Below are 16,816 nucleotides of genomic sequence, written 5' to 3'. Positions count from 1 at the left end.
GCCACAACGCCTGGCTATTTTTTGGTTGCAGCCATCATTGCAGCCAGGCGGGCCCCGGCTGGATTCGAACCCACCACCTTGGGTGTACGTGGCTGGTGCCTTAGCCACTTGAGCCACAGGCGCTGAGTCCACTATGTCATTCTCTATAGAGTACTTTAGCATAACAGCTCACAGCTACCTCAAACTCTTGGGCTTAATCAATTCTTTTGTCTCAGCCTACCAAGTAGCTGGGACTACAAGCACCTGCCACAATGCCCAGCTATTTTTTTAAGTATAGTTAGCCTGGGCTGGATTCAAACCCATCAGCTCCGGTGTATGTGGCTGGTACCCCAGTTGTTGAGCTATAGGCGCCAAGCCTTAAGTGATTCTTTTACCTCCCAAATAGCTGAGATAATAGGGTGCCTACCACAATGTCTGGCTCTGTGTTTTTGTTTTTGGGAGGTTGAGGCAAGAGAATCTCTTAAGCCCAAGAGTTTGAGGTTTCTGTGAGCAGTGACACCATGGCACTCTACCGAGGATGACATAATGAGACTCTGTCTCAATGGAAGAAAAAGTCTTTGTATAAGATGCATCTTTTCTATCAGTTACAACAAAAAGATACAAAGTACTTAATTTACTAGTTCTACTTTTTATCATTGTCACTTCAGAACATCTCCAGGTTTCATGTTGTAAAATACGAATGTTGTCCACACTAAACACACATACTTTACTAAAAATGTATATGTAGAACTATGGTTATAATCTAAAACTGTCTGCTAGATCTGGAGATTCTGGCAAAGAGCCTTTCTCTTCACCTTTCCTGTTTCCCTCTTCCCCCACTCTAGGAACTAAATATAGGACTAGGTGTAGCTCCAAGAAGTGGATTAGGATTAACAAGTCACTCCTAGAAGACATACCTTCCTGAAAACTAACAAAGGGACATATATAAAGGGATTATTTTACTACTGCTATTTTAACATACTTTGAACATTAATCTTTGCTCATCCTCTAAATACATAGTAATATTAGCTTTTTGAAAATTTTCACCAGTACCCTTTCCTCATTAAGTAATTTTTTTTTCTTTTTTCTTTTTTTTTTTTTTTTGAGACAGTTGCATTATGTTGCCCTCAGTAGAGTGCTGTGGCATTACAGCTCACAGCAACCTCAAACTCTTTGGCTTAGGTGATTCTCTTGCCTCAGCCTCCCAAGTAGCTGGGACTATAGGTTCCTGCCACAACGGCTGGCTATTTTGTGGTTATAGTTGTTACTGTTGTTTGGCAGGCGCTGGCTGGGTTTGAACTCTAAGCTCTGGTGTATGTGGCTGGTGCCCTGGCCACTGAGCTACAGGTGCTAAGTAACTAATTCTTTAATCCAGAGAACAAATATTTTGTTGTTTTCCCTACATTTGAGAGTGTATGGCTTACATCTTATTAGTTTGAATAGTATTTAACAGAGCTTAATACTTTTCTTGCAGAGAAGAAGAAGTTGGATGGGATACAGAGATTAAAGATGATGTGATTGAAGAATGTAATAAACATGGAGGTGTTATTCATATTTATGTTGACAAAAATTCAGCTCAGGTATTTGGATTTTTCAATGTTGCATTGTTGGTGTGTGTTATGGTCACTGTCTTAGATTATATTATAGTAGTTTTTTCCTCAAGGAATCTTAAGGGTCTTGGCTAAATACTGTCAAAGGAAAGACAAAAAATTTTAGAAAACTATAGTTGGATACAGCACCATTCTTACCTTTTCTTTCCTTTTGTTTTTAGGGCAATGTGTATGTGAAGTGCCCATCAATTGCTGCAGCTATTGCTGCTGTCAATGCATTGCATGGCAGGTGGTTTGCTGGTGAGTTTTAGGTTTTTTTCAGTAATTGTTATTTTGTCTCTAAGACTAAGTCAAGATGCTAAACACACATATCTGTTTTCTTTCAACAGGTAAAATGATAACAGCAGCATATGTACCTCTTCCAACTTACCACAACCTCTTTCCTGATTCCATGACAGCTACACAACTACTGGTTCCAAGTAGACGATGAATGAAGATACAGTCCCTTATGTACATAGCTTTTTTTCTTTCTTGAGAATTCATCTTGAGTTATCTTTTATTTAGATAAAAATAAAAAGGCAAGGGTCTACTGTCATTTGTATACAATTCCTGTTACCTTGAAAAAATAAAAATGTTAACAGGAATGCAGTGTGCTCATTCTCCCTAACTAGCAAATCCCACTGTATACAAAGCTGTTCTCTTGTTCTGCCTTTTAAAATGTTCATGTAGAAAATTACATTAGGGACCTATAGGAATAGCTGTAGGGGAACAAATGTGCTTTCTGTAAAAAGGCAGACCAGGGGTGTAATGATGTTTTTAAATGTTTAACTTTTTACACAGCAGTTACATTTCACATTTCACTAATGTTGATATTTGGCTAATGGCTTAGCAGAGGTTTCTGCAATACACATTTAGTGTATGACAATTCAAGACAGCTAAAGGGCTGTTTGTTTAGCATCTCATCTTGCATTTTGATCAATTGGCAAGAAAGGGAGATCTCAAAATTAAAATATTTCTTGATGGTATCTTTTCAATTAATGTATCTTTAAAAGTTTCTTTGTAAATAGTACGCATTCTGGTGTGTCTTAAGATTCCAAACAAAATGATCCCTGCATTTCCTGAACATGTTTAGTGACAGTCTGGTAAGCAAAACAGTCTGAGCGAAAAGTAGGAAATGCAGAAATAGGTTTTGTCTGGTTGCATATAATCTTTGCTCTTTTTAAGCTCTGTGAGCTCTGAAATATATTTTTGGGTTACTTCAGTGTGTTTGACAAGACAGCTTGATATTTCTATCAAACAAAATGACTTTCATATTGCAACAATCTTTGTAAGAACCACTCAAATAAAATTCTCTTAAAAAGCCCATAAGAAATCTTCATTTTTGAAATGTTTTAAAGTCATAGAATCTTGAGGATAGAATGTTAGTTTCTTTGACTATTAGTAGTGGTTAGCTTTTTAAGGAAAACCTTAGTGTGTAGTCTGGTGAAATTCTTGCCCTCTAATTATTCCTGTCCTTTGTATCATTATGTCTTAGCACTGTAACTTTAAGAGCAATAAGTCAAGACCGGGGAGGGGGGCGGTTTACCAGAAAGAAAACCAAGCATATTTGCCCAGTATTTTAACCTGGGCATCTTTGTGGAAAAATGGTTTACTATTTAGGAAGACATACTGAGAAAAATGCCTGAATTTCAAACTGGTTTCCCAAATTGATTTAGCTGTACTAAGGGATTTTAACCTAATATACTCTTTGGATAGGATGTCTTCACTTACACTGTGTATCTTAAACTGTTCATTATTGGTCAGTTCTTTTGAGTAGGCAGTGTTGCTCCTTAATGGAGTAATATTTACCTTCATACACTGATCTCACTTTTGTTTACATGGCTGCACAAGTTGATAGGCTTATTTAGGTACCAAATCAGTATTTTGAGTGGGTATCCCATTTTTTTATCAGCCCTTTGGATGGATACTTAACCTATTATTTTTTTCATTTTTTTGTGGGGGGACAGAATGTCACTTTGTTGCCCTTTGTAGAGTGCTCTGGCGTCATAGTTCACAGCAATCTCAAACTCCAGGGCTCAAGTGATTCTCTTAGATTAGCCTCCTGAGTAGGTGTAACCTACAGGCACCTTTGATAATGCCTAGCCCGTCCACCCCCCCACCCCCACCCCCAGACAGTTTCATTTGTTGCCCTCATAGAGTGCTGTGGCATCACAGCTCACAGCAACCTCCAACTCCTGGGCTTAAGGGATTCTCTTGCCTCAACTTCATAAGTAGCTGGGACTACAGGCACCCACTACAACAGCCAGCTATTTTTTGGTTGTAGTTGTCCTTGTTGAGCAGGCCCGGGCAGGGCTGGAACCTGCCAGCTCTCGTGTATGTGGCTGGCGTCTTAGCCGCTTGAATTACCGGTGCTAAGCCATCAAATTTTTCAATACCAGCCAGCATTTTGGGGGCAGGAATAGAAATTCAAGTGTGATGTTTTTGGTTTGCAAAGCATTTTGTGGTATCTTTGCTTTAATGTTTTTCCCCCTTGTGCCAAATCTATGAAGCTTGTTTTGTCATTCCTTAAGAGGTATTGAGCCAGCAAGTGTGACCTCTTAATTAACTGCTAAAACAGGTGGAAGAAACTTTCCTATTGTCTTAGGTTTAGTTTTTATGAGGGGGGTCAGAGTTTTAAACTTAATTTATAAATTGGTGTTAAGTGGAGTGATGATATAGTTCAAATGGCTATTCTAAGTGACTTTGTTATAGCTCACAGCAACCTCAAACAATTGGGCTCAAAGGATTCTCTTGCCTCAGCCTCTGGAGTAGCTGGGACTACAGGCGCCCACCACCACAATGCCTGGCTATTTTAACAGACAGGGGTCTCACTCTTGCTCAGGGTAGTCTCAAACTCCAGCTGAGGCAGTCCACCTGCCTTGGCCACCCAGCCTGCTAGGATTAAGGGCATGAGCCACTGTGCCTGTCCAAAGTGGAAGTTTACCTTAGGTCATCAGCTCCTGAGATACTCTTTTGCTTTGGTTGGAAAACGTGTAGCTAATCTGGTAGTGTTCTTAATTTTCCGTGCATCTCAATATCTCAAAATGTTCTTTTTCTTTTGTTTTTTTTGAGACAGAGTGTTACCATGTGGCCCTTGGTAGAGTGTCCTGGAGTCCCAGCTTACAGCAACCTCAAACTCTTGGGCTTTAAGCCATTCTCTGCCTGAGGCTCCGGAGTAACTGGGACTGCAGGTCCCTGCCACAATGCCCAGCCATTTTTTGTTGTAGTTATTGTTTAGCTGGGTGGGGCTGGGTTTGAACTCACCACCCTCGATGTATGTGGCTGCTGCTGTAACCAGTGTGCTATGGACGCTGATCCTCAACATGTCGTTCTGGGTAAAGTGCTGTGACATCACAGCACACAGGACCCTCCCAACTCCTGGGCTCAGGCGATTCTCTTGCCTCAGCCTCCCGGGTAGGTGGGACTACAGGTATCCGCCCCAAGCCCGGGCCATGTTTTGGTTGTAGCTGTTGTTTGGCAGGCCTGGATTCAAACCCTCCAGCTTGCCTATGTGGCTGGCACCTTAGCTCCTTGCCAATGTTAAGTTCTTAATACTACTATTACAGGGGTAGTGGAGGCCAGAATAATTCCTTAAGGCCTATGTGGACGGGTAAGGGACACTTTCTCCTTAATACTTCCCATCAGGCCAATTTATGGAATCTTATGGAAGGCCAAGTATATCACATCATTGATGGTTGTTAGAAAATTATCTGGGATTTAGGCAGTTAAACTAGGAAAGTTAAACTGAGTTTGTTTCACAGTGGGCCAATTCTCTTTCTGATAAGGTGGCAGCTGTATCTGTACAATTTCAGGATGAACAGCAATGATTAGAAATAAGTTAAAACCTGTGGTGCGCAATGCCTGTGGCTCAAAGGGATAGGGCGCCGGCCCCATATGCTGGAGGTGGCAGGTTCAAACCCAGTCAAAAACTACAAACACAAAACAAAACCTCTATGGTGCTTTAATCTTCAGGAAATATGAGTATTTTATGAATCTTAGTTTTTTACCTTTAATAGGGAGTTAAGGCTTGGCACCTATAGCTCAGTGGCCACAGCACTGGCCGCATCCACTAGGGCTGGTGGGGTCAAACCCAACCTGGGCCTGCCAACCAATAATGACAAGTATAATAAAAAAAAGTCCAGGTGTTGTTGGGTGCTGGAGGCTAGGGGATGAAAATCATTTAAGTCCAAAAGTTCGAGGTTGCTGTGAGCTGTGATGCCAGTGCACTCTTAACGAAGGTGACATAGTGAGACTCAGTCTTTAAAAAAAGGAGGGGGAGATAATAGCACCTCCATTACAGGTTTTGGTTTATTCTATGCAAAGTAGCAGGGACCTCAAAACTGGATATTTTTGGATTAGTAGGGAGGCATTATCTAATAGCAACCCTATTTGTTAGCCCACCTCCTTTTAGTCACAGGGGTGTCCAAACCTTGTTGGGTTTTTTTCCTGCCACACACTGGAATCACAAGAGTTGTTCTGGGCCACACATTAAATACACAAGCAGTAATGCAAGGTGATCAACATAAAAGATCCATGCGGCTTAGCCAGCCAGCGCCTATAGTCCCAGCTACTTGGGAGGCTGATGCAAGAGAATCGCTTAAGCCCAAAAGTTTGAGGTTGATGTTAGCTGTGATGCTACAGCACGCTACTGAGGGCCACATAGTGAGACTCTTGTCTCCAAAAAAAAAGTCAATGCATACTTTTCCAAATATCAAGTAAGCAAAACAATCCCAAATGTGGGCTCTAGGTTGTACAAAACTGGTAGATGTATTGCCAAGCTGAATAAGTTGATGAGAACAAAATAATTAACTATCACACAATCCGGACTACTCAAAGAATTTGTTTTATTGTATCATATGGGCTGGGATTGATGAGAAGATGTGGTGAGCAGCCACTGCCATGGTTAGCATCGGATGCCCATCCCAATGGCCATGAATGTGCCAAACGTTCCGCCACTCTGCATCATGGTTTTCCCAATGCCGCCCATCAGCTCCCGACCCCGCATTCCGATCCTGAGGAGGAAACCAAGATGGGGCCATTTGGGAACAAAAACACAGGGAAGAGTATTAACTGTCCCGTTCAGTCTCCTAATGATGAGCAAAGCACTGGCACTCTGAATATGTTACTTGTATGGATATTATCTTGTCCCACCTTAGTTGGGTAATGACAAGGAAAAGGACCCAACTGTTACCTAGGTCATTTTTTCTTATGATACAAATATCAACTTGCAGTTTGTGGGAAGCATCAGATGCAAAGTAAAGTACATGGGCAGGGAAACCAGCTTTTAGGGCTAGTTTTGCCTCCACAGTATTTATGTTTCAATACAGACAGTTATCTTGCTGGTTTTCTTTTTTTTTTCTTGAGACAGAGCCTCAAGCTATCCCCCTGGGTAGAATGCTGTAGCATCGCAGCTCACAGCAACCTCCAACTCCTGGGCTCAAGCGAGTCTCCTGCCTCAGCCTCCCAAGTAGCTGGGACCACAGGCACCTACCACAACGCACGGCTATTTGTTGGTTGCAGCCATCATTGTTGTTTGGCGGGCTCGGGCTGGTTTCGAACCCACCACCTTAGGTGCATGTGGCTGACGCCTTAGCCACTTGAGCCACAGGCGCAGAGCCATCTTGCTGGTTTTCGGGTGTTAATGAGTTTGGAGTCAGGCCTGGGTTCAAGTCCCATTCCTACAATTTACAGTCTATGTCAAATGTAAAATGGACACCCCAAAATTGTCTACAAGATTTTTTTTTTTTACACCAGTACAGTATTTAGCACGGTGGTTAATCTAAAGTTCTCAGTAAATTGTTAACAGTCTGGAAGAATGAAAGTAACAGCTTTTAGGCCGGACACAGGTGGCTCACACCTGTAATCCCAGCACCCTGGGAGGTGGAGGTAAGTGAATCTGGTCTCAGGAGTTTGAGAACAGCCTGAGCAAGGGAGACCCCATCTCTAAAAATAGCCAGGTGTTGTGGTGAGCGCCTATTGTCCCAGCTCCTAGGGAGGCTGAGGCAAGAGAATCACTTGAGCCCAAGAGTTTGGAGTTGCCGTAAGCTATGATGTGACAGCACTTTACCAAGGCAACAAGGTGAGATTGTGTCTCAAAAGACAAAAAAACCAAAAAACCAAACAAAACAGCCTTTAAATGTGAAAATGACCTTCTGAGTGTACGCTTATCTGAATTATCTCTGCATCCTGTTTCCCAGGATAGTAAAGCGCTCAACAAGTTTGTTTTGTTGTCACAAATTGTGGGCAGCACCTGTGGCTCAGTAGGTAGGACGCCGGCCCCATATATGGAGTGTAGCGGGTTCGAACCCGCCCCCAGCCAAACTGCAACAACAACAAAAAATAACAGCAGTATTAAAAAGTTACTGAGCATTTAGCATGTGCCAGATAGCGTGCAAAGTCTGCTGATTACAGTTCTATAAGGTAAGTGTTAACTGTCCTCAACTTCACCTAAGAAAACTCAGTATCTAACTTGCCTAAAGTCACAGGACAAGTAGGTAAAGAGTCTGAAACCACTTTTAAACTCAGATTAAGCTATGATACTTCCAACCTGCCCTTGCGGACTGAAAGTGGTTGGGAAATGGGTCTCTCTCACTGAAGGACTGGCAGGGAAGTGGAAAAACTTGGCTCAGTTCAGGGTCCCGGCCGACTGGGGTGTGGGTGGGAAGGTCCAGTAGTCCCGCCCAGAGATCACCGCCCGACCCTCTCACCTGAGACAGGAAAAGGTCCCGAAGAGTGCCCCGGCCGCCATGCCTACGGCACAACCCATCACAAAGCCCATTTTCACGCGATCGAAGCAGCTTGGCTGAGATTGTCCGTAAGGACCCACGGCCACCGGCATCTGCAGGGTGCGAGGGATAGGGGAATGCGGGCCCCGCCGCCAGTTCGGGAGTACGGCGGTGACAGTGACGGCGGGTGGCAGGGGCCCCAAGGGTTCGGGGAAAGTTAGGGAAGGAAAATCAGTGCATAGCCCTACTCCTCCACCCTCTTCGCTTTCAGCCCCAGCGCCGCGCGGCGCCGCGGGGTTCGGACCGCCCCCAGCTCACCTCGCTCGCGGCCTCGGTAGCTCAGCTCTACGTCTCACACGGAAATCGAGGAGGAGGGCGCTCGCGGCCCGAGAAATCCCTTCCGGAGCGCGAGGCAGTACTTCCGGGAGCCCCGGGCCGAATACTGCAGGCGCTTCGGGCGGTGGGCTCTGCCGCCAGGACCATGCTGCTGCGAGCCGCTTGGAGGCGGGCGGCCTTGGCTGTGACTGCTGCTTCGGGGCCGAGGCCTGCTGCACCTACTCGGGGGCTGCGCCTGCGCGGTACGCTCCCGCTCGCTGCCACCCTCTTCGGAGACGCGAGCCTTTCCCCCTTGGCACTGCGACGCAACTAAGTATTGCGGACCCTCCCTGTCCCGCTCTGCTGCCGAGAGCCTCTGACCCTTTCTCTCAGCCATTCCCAGGCAGCCCCCAACGGTTGACTCTGCCGCGCCACCGCTCAGATCCTGCCCCGTAGTCCCATAGAGCCCCAGAATCTGGCAGGCTTGTCCTTCAGAGGTCTCCTGGCCAATTATGGAGATGCTGGTCGAGGGTCTCCAGCCTATAAGCTCTGAAAGAGACCTTACCTACTCCTGTCCCACTCGTCTTGTAAATAACTTTATCCTTGGATCCCTCCTGACTCCCAAGGAGACAATTTGAATTTTGCCCTGACGTCCACCTACAAGAACCTTCTATCTGCCTATCTCTTCTCTCCTTTTACAGCGGGGTCAGGTTCTCTGATATCTTATTTCCTTTCCACTGAGTTTCGATCCCAGCGTCCCTGTACTTATTATCTTACTGAAAGGTTCTGGCATAGAACTGGGGTCAGGGTCTGCAAGAAAGGAGAGGAGGTCAGTCCAGGAACAAGGAAAGACTTTTATGGAAGGGAGAAGGAAAACAGAGACTGACCAGGTGTCAGCTCAGGTCCTACAGTTGCAAAAGGCTTTTGTTGGCCTCATTAGCATAAGTGGAATGGGGCAGTGAGCCCGGAGCACCGCCTGGGGCTCTTCTCTAGTGGGGTTCAAGATATGGATTTATTCTTAGGATGTGGGTAGGATGTTTCCAGGAACTCCAGCCTTGAAGCAGTTCAGGAATCTGGGGAGGGGATTGCTGGTTTCTATAAGGCTCCTGTCAGGGTTATGAGAATTCCTTTCCCACGCTTACCTCCGCCCAGAGTTGACCTGCTCCCTTGGATGCTCTGCATTCATAGTTGCATTGTGTCTTACTTGGCTGCTACATTGCATTTTGTGTCAGTTGCAGACCATGCTCCCCAGTCGGCTGTTCCCTCAGATACAGCCACTGCTCCGGAGTCAGTGCTGCGACCTCTTTATATGGATGTGCAAGCCACAACTCCTCTGGTAAGGATAGAGGGGCAGTTTTCCCAAGGCTGTTTATAGGAAGTAAATGAGAGAAGTGACAACACATGGAAATGGCTGAGGGGAGTTCAGAGGCTTAAATTTTGTTGCACTCTGCAGAGTGGGCAACCTGCAGCCTTGGAGCCATGTGTGGCCTTTTGAAGGAATCCAGATTTTACAGAACAAGTTTTTTCCTTAAATGGGATACAGTAGGGCAGCACCTGTGGCTTGGTGGATACTACCCAGCCCGGCCCCATATACCGAGGGTGGGGGTTGGAACCCGGCCCCACCCAAACTGCAACAAAAAAGAATAGCTGGGCTTTGTGGTGGGTACCTATAGTCCCAGCTACTCCGGAGGCTGAGGCAGGAGAATCGCCTAAGCCCAGGACTTGGAGGTTGCTGTGAGCTGTGACGCCACAGTACTCTACCCGAGGGTGATAAAGTGAGACTCTGTCTCTTAAAAAAAAAAACAGAAGGGATACAGCAGAGAAAGATGAAACTTTTTTGCCTCCTTTGGTGCTTAAAAAAGAACAATTTTGGCCTGGCTCGGTGGCTCTTGCCTGTAATCCTAGCACTCAGGGTGGCTGAGGTGGGCAGATTGCCTGAGCTCACAGGTTTGATACCAGGCTGAGCCAGAGCAAGACCTCCATCTCTAATAAATACCTGGGCATTGTGGCTGGTACCTGGAGTCCCAGCTATTTGGGAGGTTGAGACAAGAGAATTGTTTGAGCCCAAGAGTTTGCGGTTGCTGTGAGTTGTAACATCACAGCACTCTACCGAGGGTCGACATAATAACATTCTGTCTCAAAAAGAAATGATAATAATAAAATGAAATGAAAAAGAACCATCTTGAAATTAGAAGGCCACAGGTTCTGGCTCGGTGCCTGTGGCTCAAGCGGCCAAGGTGCCAACCACATACACCTGAGCTGGCGGGTTCAAATCCAGCCCAGGCTGCCAAACAATGATGACTGCAACCAAAAAATAGCTGGGCATTGTGGCGGTTGTCTGTAATCCCAGCTACTAGGGAGGTGGAGGCAGGAGAATTGCTTCAGCCTAAGAATTGGAGGTTGCTGTGAGCTGTGATGCCACAGAACTCTACCCAGGGTGACAGCTTGAGGCTCTGTCTCAAAAAAAAAAAAAAAAGAGAGAGAAGAAGGCCATAGGTTCCTTGCCCCTCTGGTCAAATCTCATTCAGTGCAAGCATTGTAGTAATAGTTAAAAGCATGGGCCCTGGAATTGGCTAGACTGCCACTGAATAACTATGTGCATTTAGGCCACTATTAAATGGGTCAAAAGATGTAAAGCAGCCTGGCACATGATTAGTACTCTAATAGTAATGCACGTTCTCACCAGTGTGTGAGAAGGAGCATTTACGTATGCTCTGTCTTGTCTCAGCCACTTATAGATCACATCGCCTGGCAGGAATTGAAATACCTGCAGAAACACATCAGAGCAAGGCAATGTTTGTAAACCATCTGAGGGGATGGTAGGACAGTCTGAGTTAAGATAGGTTGGTAGTGGGACTGTATTAGGTTGATATCTTGTTAGTACCTGAGGGGATAGAAGAATGTTTGAGGCCTAAGCTAGGTGGTATCTGAAAGGCTGGAAGTGTGATAAAGCAGGGTAAGCAGGTCTGAAGGGATGGAGGAGGGCCTGAGTTGACTGGGATCGAGGAAAGTGACCTATTCTATTGTGCTCAGGACCCTCGGGTACTTGATGCCATGCTCCCTTACCTAGTCAACTATTATGGGAACCCACACTCCCGGACACATGCTTATGGATGGGAGAGTGAGGCAGCCATGGAACATGCTCGTCAGGTTAGTACAGAGGACTCTGGGAGGTTCTTGGGTCACTGGTTTTTGGGAGGCATTTCCTTGGTAGGTGTGGGTGGAGGTGTAAATGGTTTTGGGGTTCTTTCTGGTAGAGATTCTGTGAGCCATCTTAAGAGTTTGACTCAAGGCATGTAATTAGTTCCCGCATTTACTATTTAAATGATGTTGGGCAAATTATGTAATTTCCCTAAGCCTTAATTTCCTCACATTGGAAATGGAGATTGCAATTGTTTCTACTCCTGGGGTTATTGGGAGATTAAATGCTAATGTTTGGGGTGGGCGTGGTGGCTCATGCCTGTAATCCCAGCACTTGGGAGGCCGAGGTGGGTGGATTGCCTGAGCTCACAGGTTCGAGACCTGAGCCAGACTGAGACCTTGTCTCTAAAAATAGCCTGTAGGCTCGGCGGCTATAGCTCAACTGGCTAAGGCGCCAGCCACGTACACCTAAGGTGGCGGGTTCGAATCCCCAGCCCGGACCCACCAAACAACAATGACGGCTGCAACTAAAAAATAGCCGGGCGTTGTGGCGGGCGCCTATACTCCCAGCTACTTGGGAGGCGGAGGCAGGAGACTAGCTTGAGCCCAGGAGTTGGAGGTTGCTGTGAGCTGTAATGCCATGACACTCTACCCAGGGGGACAGCTTGAGGCTCTGTCTCAAAAAAATAAATAAATAAATAAATAAATAAAAATAGCCTGTAGTCCCAGCTACTTGGGAGGCTGAGGCAAGAGAATCTCTTAAGCCCAAGAGTTTGAGGTTGCTATGAGCTATGATACTATGGCACTCTACCAAGAATGACAAAGTGAGACTCTGTCTCAAAAAATAAATTATAAATAAAATAAATAAATGCTGATGTTTATTAACATAATACCCATAGATAGTAAGAGCACAATAAGGTCATTAACAAAATCCCAATAATAATATAATAATTATTCTGTGTTGGGGTAGATAAAAGTCTAGGATCTTAGATATTAGTGGTTCTATTTTCTGATATTGGTAGGTGCAGAGCTTCTTCCTGAGCAGTTTGGTCAAATGCAGTTGAGTTCTTGTTCCAGAGCTGTCCCAACTGTGTGTGTAGCCCCATTCCTGCCTGGGGAATTGATATTATGTATCTGTTTCTTGGCTTGCAGCAAGTAGCATCTCTGATTGGGGCTGATCCTCGTGAGATCATTTTCACTAGCGGTGCTACTGAATCCAACAACATAGCAATTAAGGTAAGTGAAGGGAACCAGAGGGTATATTTGAGTTTTCCTCACTTCACAATTTGGACTCAGATATGTATTTTCTAGCCTCACACCCCACCCTACTGTGAAGAGAAAACGCACACTCTTTCTTTTTTTTTTTTTTTTTTTTTTGGTTGCAGCCGTCATTGTTGTTTGGCGGGTCCGGGCTGGGGATTCGAACCCACCACCTTAGGTGTACGTGGCTGGCGCCTTAGCCGGTTGAGCTATAGGGGCCGAGCCACTCTTTCTGATTTGTTGCTTCCATCAACCCTTTGGAAGCTACCCTATCTTAAGTCTTTATTTCTGTTGGTGTGAGTTCATTTGAGGTACTTGGATAGGAGAGGAGGTGGTTCTCAGTACATTAACCATTTGATTTTCTGATAGCAGCTACTTCAGACAGTCTAAAATGGTGACTGAATGTCATCATTCTTCTGATTTAGTAACAATGCATTGTTACATACTTGATCTTAGTGCTGCCCTTCTCTCAGTCTTCCCTTTTCTTTCTGATCCTATCTGTTTAATGATAAGTTCCTCACATTTCTTTTCTTTTTTTTTATTGAGACAGTTTCACTCTTTCACCCTAGGTAGAGTGCTGTGACATCATAGCTCATAGCAACCTCAAACTCTTGGGCTTAAGCAATCCTCTTGAGTCAGCCTCCAGAGTAGCTGGAACTACAGGCACCCACCACTAGGCCTAGTTTGTTCTGTTTTTAGTAGAGAGAGGATCTCACTCTTATTCAGGCTAGTGTGGAACTCTTGAGCTCAGTGGACCCTCCCAGAGTCCTAGGATAATAGATGTGAGCCACCTCACCCAGCCCCCCACATTTCTTTAGATATCTCCATTTCGAAGTGCTTGTTGCCATAATGTCCTCTGTAGGCATTCTTTTGGTCACCCATACTGGGATCAGTAATTTTGTCCTTGGATCATAGAGATCCTTGGTGATAATGCAAGTAAATTCCATTCGTAGTCATGTTGATGACTTCTTAGCCTTTTGAGTAAGATCAAGTGTAGTAGTCATATTGGTGTTTCATACAAAATAATCACTGGGTCTGGATGTCAGGATTTGACTGGGTCTGGTTGCCAAGATGTAACCAAGATGTAATCTTGAGTAAATGTCAAGGCTCTGAGAAATTGTGGCCTTCTGTAGGTTCAATACTGGCTCTATCCTCTCTCACTGTCTCCAAATGGTGCTACCAGTGTTAGCTTCCTTGACCTTGGCTTGAATATAGGAGGCCTGGGATGAGCTCCAGAGTTAACAGTACTCTGTACAAGCCTGTTAGCAGGAAGGCTCCCTTCCCTTGGGCTACAGAAAGTCAGGGTGGTGGTCCCTCCAAATGGGGACCATTTTCACTTTTTTTTTTTTTTTTTTTGGTCACCCTTGGTAGAGTGCTGTGGTATCTTAGCTCACAGCAACCTCAAACTCCTGGGCTCAAGCGATTCTCTTGCCTTAGCCTCACAAGTAGCTGGGACTACAGGCGCCCGCCACAATGCCTGGCTATTTTTAGAGACTGGGTCTTGCTCTGCTCAGGCTGCTCTCGAACCTGAGAGTCCAGGCAATCCATCCATCTCAGCCTCCCAAGTGCTGGGATTATAGGCTTGAGCCACTGCACCCTGTTCAAATGGGGAGCATTTTCAAAACTTTGACAATGTGGCGGGGCGTGGTGTCTCTCACCTGTAATCCTAGCACTCTGGGAAGCTGAGCTGGGTGGATCACCTGGGCTTAGGAGTTAGAGACCAACCTGAGCAAAAGTGAGACCCATCTCTAAAAATAGCCCGGCCTTGTGGTGGGCACCTGTAGTTCCACCTACTTGGGAGGCTGAAGCAAGAGGATCACTTGAGCCCAAGAGTTTGAGGTTGCTCTGAGCTATGATGCCATGGCACTCTACTTGAGGACAACAAAGTAAAACTTTGTCTCAAAAAAAAAAAAAAAAGAAAACTTGGAAAATGTTTGCTTTGGAAGTTTCCACAGAATCTGACCAGGAGGTCAAGGATTGCTAAGAGTAGTTGTTATGGTGTTTCTCTTAGTCTCCTGGATATCAGTCTCTCATTAGAGTATTCTGTGCTATGGATAACTGACATAAGAGAATGTAGGTTAGGAGATATATCATTTAAATTGCATCTTTTATAAAGAACAGTAATAATATATATTTTTTAAAGACCCAGTCTCACTCTGTCACCCTGGGTAGAGTGCCATGGTGTTATCATAGCCCACAGCAACCTCAATCGTAGTCTTAAGCAATCATCTTGCCTCACCCTCCTGAATATCCAGGACTACAGGCATATAAATCCACGCCTGGCTACTTTTTCTATCTTTTTTTTTTTTTTAAGAGACAACAGTCTCACTTTATCACCCTTATTAGTGGTGTCACAGCTCACAGCAACCTCTAACTCCTGGGCTTAGGTGATTCTCTTGCCTCACTCTCCCGTGTCTCTGGGACTACAGGTGCCTGCCACTACACCCGGCTATTTTTTGTTGCAGTCTGGCTGGGGCCGGGTTCAAAACCACCACCCTCGGTATGTGGGGTTGGTGCCCTACTCACTGAGCCACAGGCGCTGCCTTTTTTTGGTGGGGGGGGACACAGAGTCTCAAGCTGTTGCCCTGGGTAGAGTGCCATGGTGTCATAGTTCACAGAAACCTCTAACTCTTGGGCTCAAGCAATCCTCTTGCCTCGGTTTCTTTATTTTCAGTAGAGATGGTGGTCTCACTTTTCCTCAGGCTGGTCTTGAACTGGTGAACTTAAGCAGTCCACCCTCCTCAGCTTCCCAGAGTGCTGGGATTATAGGCGTGAGCCACCACGCCAGTCTAAAACATCCTTTTTATAAAAATAGAGCAACATAAGGCTGCATTTTAGTTATGTTTTATCAGTCTGTGAAATCTACTTTTATATGTTTTGTGTGTGCCTATTGGTCTTCCAAAAATTGGTTGTCGAGCTGCTTTTTTTTTTTTTTTTTTTTGAGACAGACTGTCACTTTGTTGCCCCCAGTAGAGTGTGCTCCCTGGCATCAAAGTTCACAGCAACTGGCTTGGTGCTTGTGGCTCAAGCGGCTAAGGTGCCAGCCACATACGCCTGAACTGGTGGGTTCAAATCCAGCCCGGGCCGCCAAACAACAATGACGGCTGCAACCAAAAAATAGCCAGGCGTTGTGGCAGGCGCCTGTAGTCCCAGCTACTTGGGAGGCGGAGGCAGGAGAATTGGTTGAGCCCAGGAGTCGGAGGTTGCTTTGAGTTGTGATGCTACCACACTCTACCGAGGGCAACAGCTTGAGGCTCTGTCTCAAAAAAAAAAAAAAAAGCTCATAGCAACCACTAAGTCTTGGGCTCAGGCTGCTCTCTTGTCTCAGCCTCCCTAGTAGCTGGGACTACAGGCACCCGCCACAACACCTGGCTATTTTTTAGAGATGGTGTTTCACTGTAGCTGAGGCTGGTCTCAAACTCATGAGTTTAGGCAATCCGCTCACTTCCGGCTCCCAGAGTGCTGGGATTATACATGTGAGTCACTGAGCGTTGCTGACCAGCCTTTTTTTTTTCTTTTTGTAAAAATAGAGTCTTACTTTATCGCCCTCGGTAGAGTGCCGTGGCGTCACACAGCTCACAGCAACCTCCAACTCTTGGGCTTACGTGATTCTCTTGCCTCAGCCTCCCAAGTAGCTGGGACTACAGGTGCCCCCCCTCAATGCCTCTAGGCATTGGGCGGCTATTTTTTTGTTGCAGTTTGGCCGAGGCTGGGTTTGAACCTGCCACTTTCATATGGGGCCTATGCCCTACCCACTGAGCCACAGGATCTGCCCTGATCAGCTTTTTTTTTTTTTTTTTTTTTTTT

General features: G+C 45.5%; 3 protein-coding genes across 3 annotated transcripts in view; 2 read left to right on the top strand and 1 right to left on the bottom strand.

The window, feature by feature from the left end:
- RBM39 (RNA binding motif protein 39) overlaps positions 1 to 2,894 on the top strand; it is a 44,466-nt gene extending 41,572 nt beyond the window's left edge. The window contains exons 14-16 of the mRNA XM_023512262.1: positions 1,454 to 1,559; positions 1,751 to 1,829; positions 1,919 to 2,894. Of these exons, the coding sequence (XP_023368030.1) occupies positions 1,454 to 1,559; positions 1,751 to 1,829; positions 1,919 to 2,019 (286 nt within the window). The 3' untranslated portion in view covers positions 2,020 to 2,894. The remainder of the gene's footprint in view (positions 1 to 1,453; positions 1,560 to 1,750; positions 1,830 to 1,918) is intronic.
- Positions 2,895 to 6,392: 3,498 nt separating this feature from the next.
- Positions 6,393 to 8,805, bottom strand: ROMO1 (reactive oxygen species modulator 1). The gene is made up of 3 exons (XM_003788135.3): positions 8,612 to 8,805; positions 8,276 to 8,406; positions 6,393 to 6,580 (listed from the first exon to the last, which is right to left on the bottom strand). The coding sequence occupies exons 2-3, from the start codon at positions 8,404 to 8,406 to the stop codon at positions 6,472 to 6,474; spliced, it is 240 nt and encodes a 79-aa protein (XP_003788183.1). The 5' UTR covers positions 8,612 to 8,805; the 3' UTR covers positions 6,393 to 6,471.
- The window catches only part of NFS1 (NFS1, cysteine desulfurase), a 36,384-nt gene continuing 28,271 nt past the window's right edge, over positions 8,704 to 16,816 (top strand). Inside the window, exons 1-4 of the mRNA XM_023512261.1 lie at positions 8,704 to 8,871; positions 9,841 to 9,944; positions 11,642 to 11,758; positions 12,902 to 12,985. Of these exons, the coding sequence (XP_023368029.1) occupies positions 8,775 to 8,871; positions 9,841 to 9,944; positions 11,642 to 11,758; positions 12,902 to 12,985 (402 nt within the window). The 5' untranslated portion in view covers positions 8,704 to 8,774. The remainder of the gene's footprint in view (positions 8,872 to 9,840; positions 9,945 to 11,641; positions 11,759 to 12,901; positions 12,986 to 16,816) is intronic.

Source organism: Otolemur garnettii, unplaced genomic scaffold, assembly GCF_000181295.1.
Source record: "Otolemur garnettii isolate 467f Iridium unplaced genomic scaffold, OtoGar3 scaffold00025, whole genome shotgun sequence".
Lineage (NCBI taxonomy): Eukaryota > Metazoa > Chordata > Mammalia > Primates > Galagidae > Otolemur > Otolemur garnettii.
Note: the sequence above shows the minus strand (reverse complement) of the source record. Positions and strands in the feature narration are given on the sequence as shown.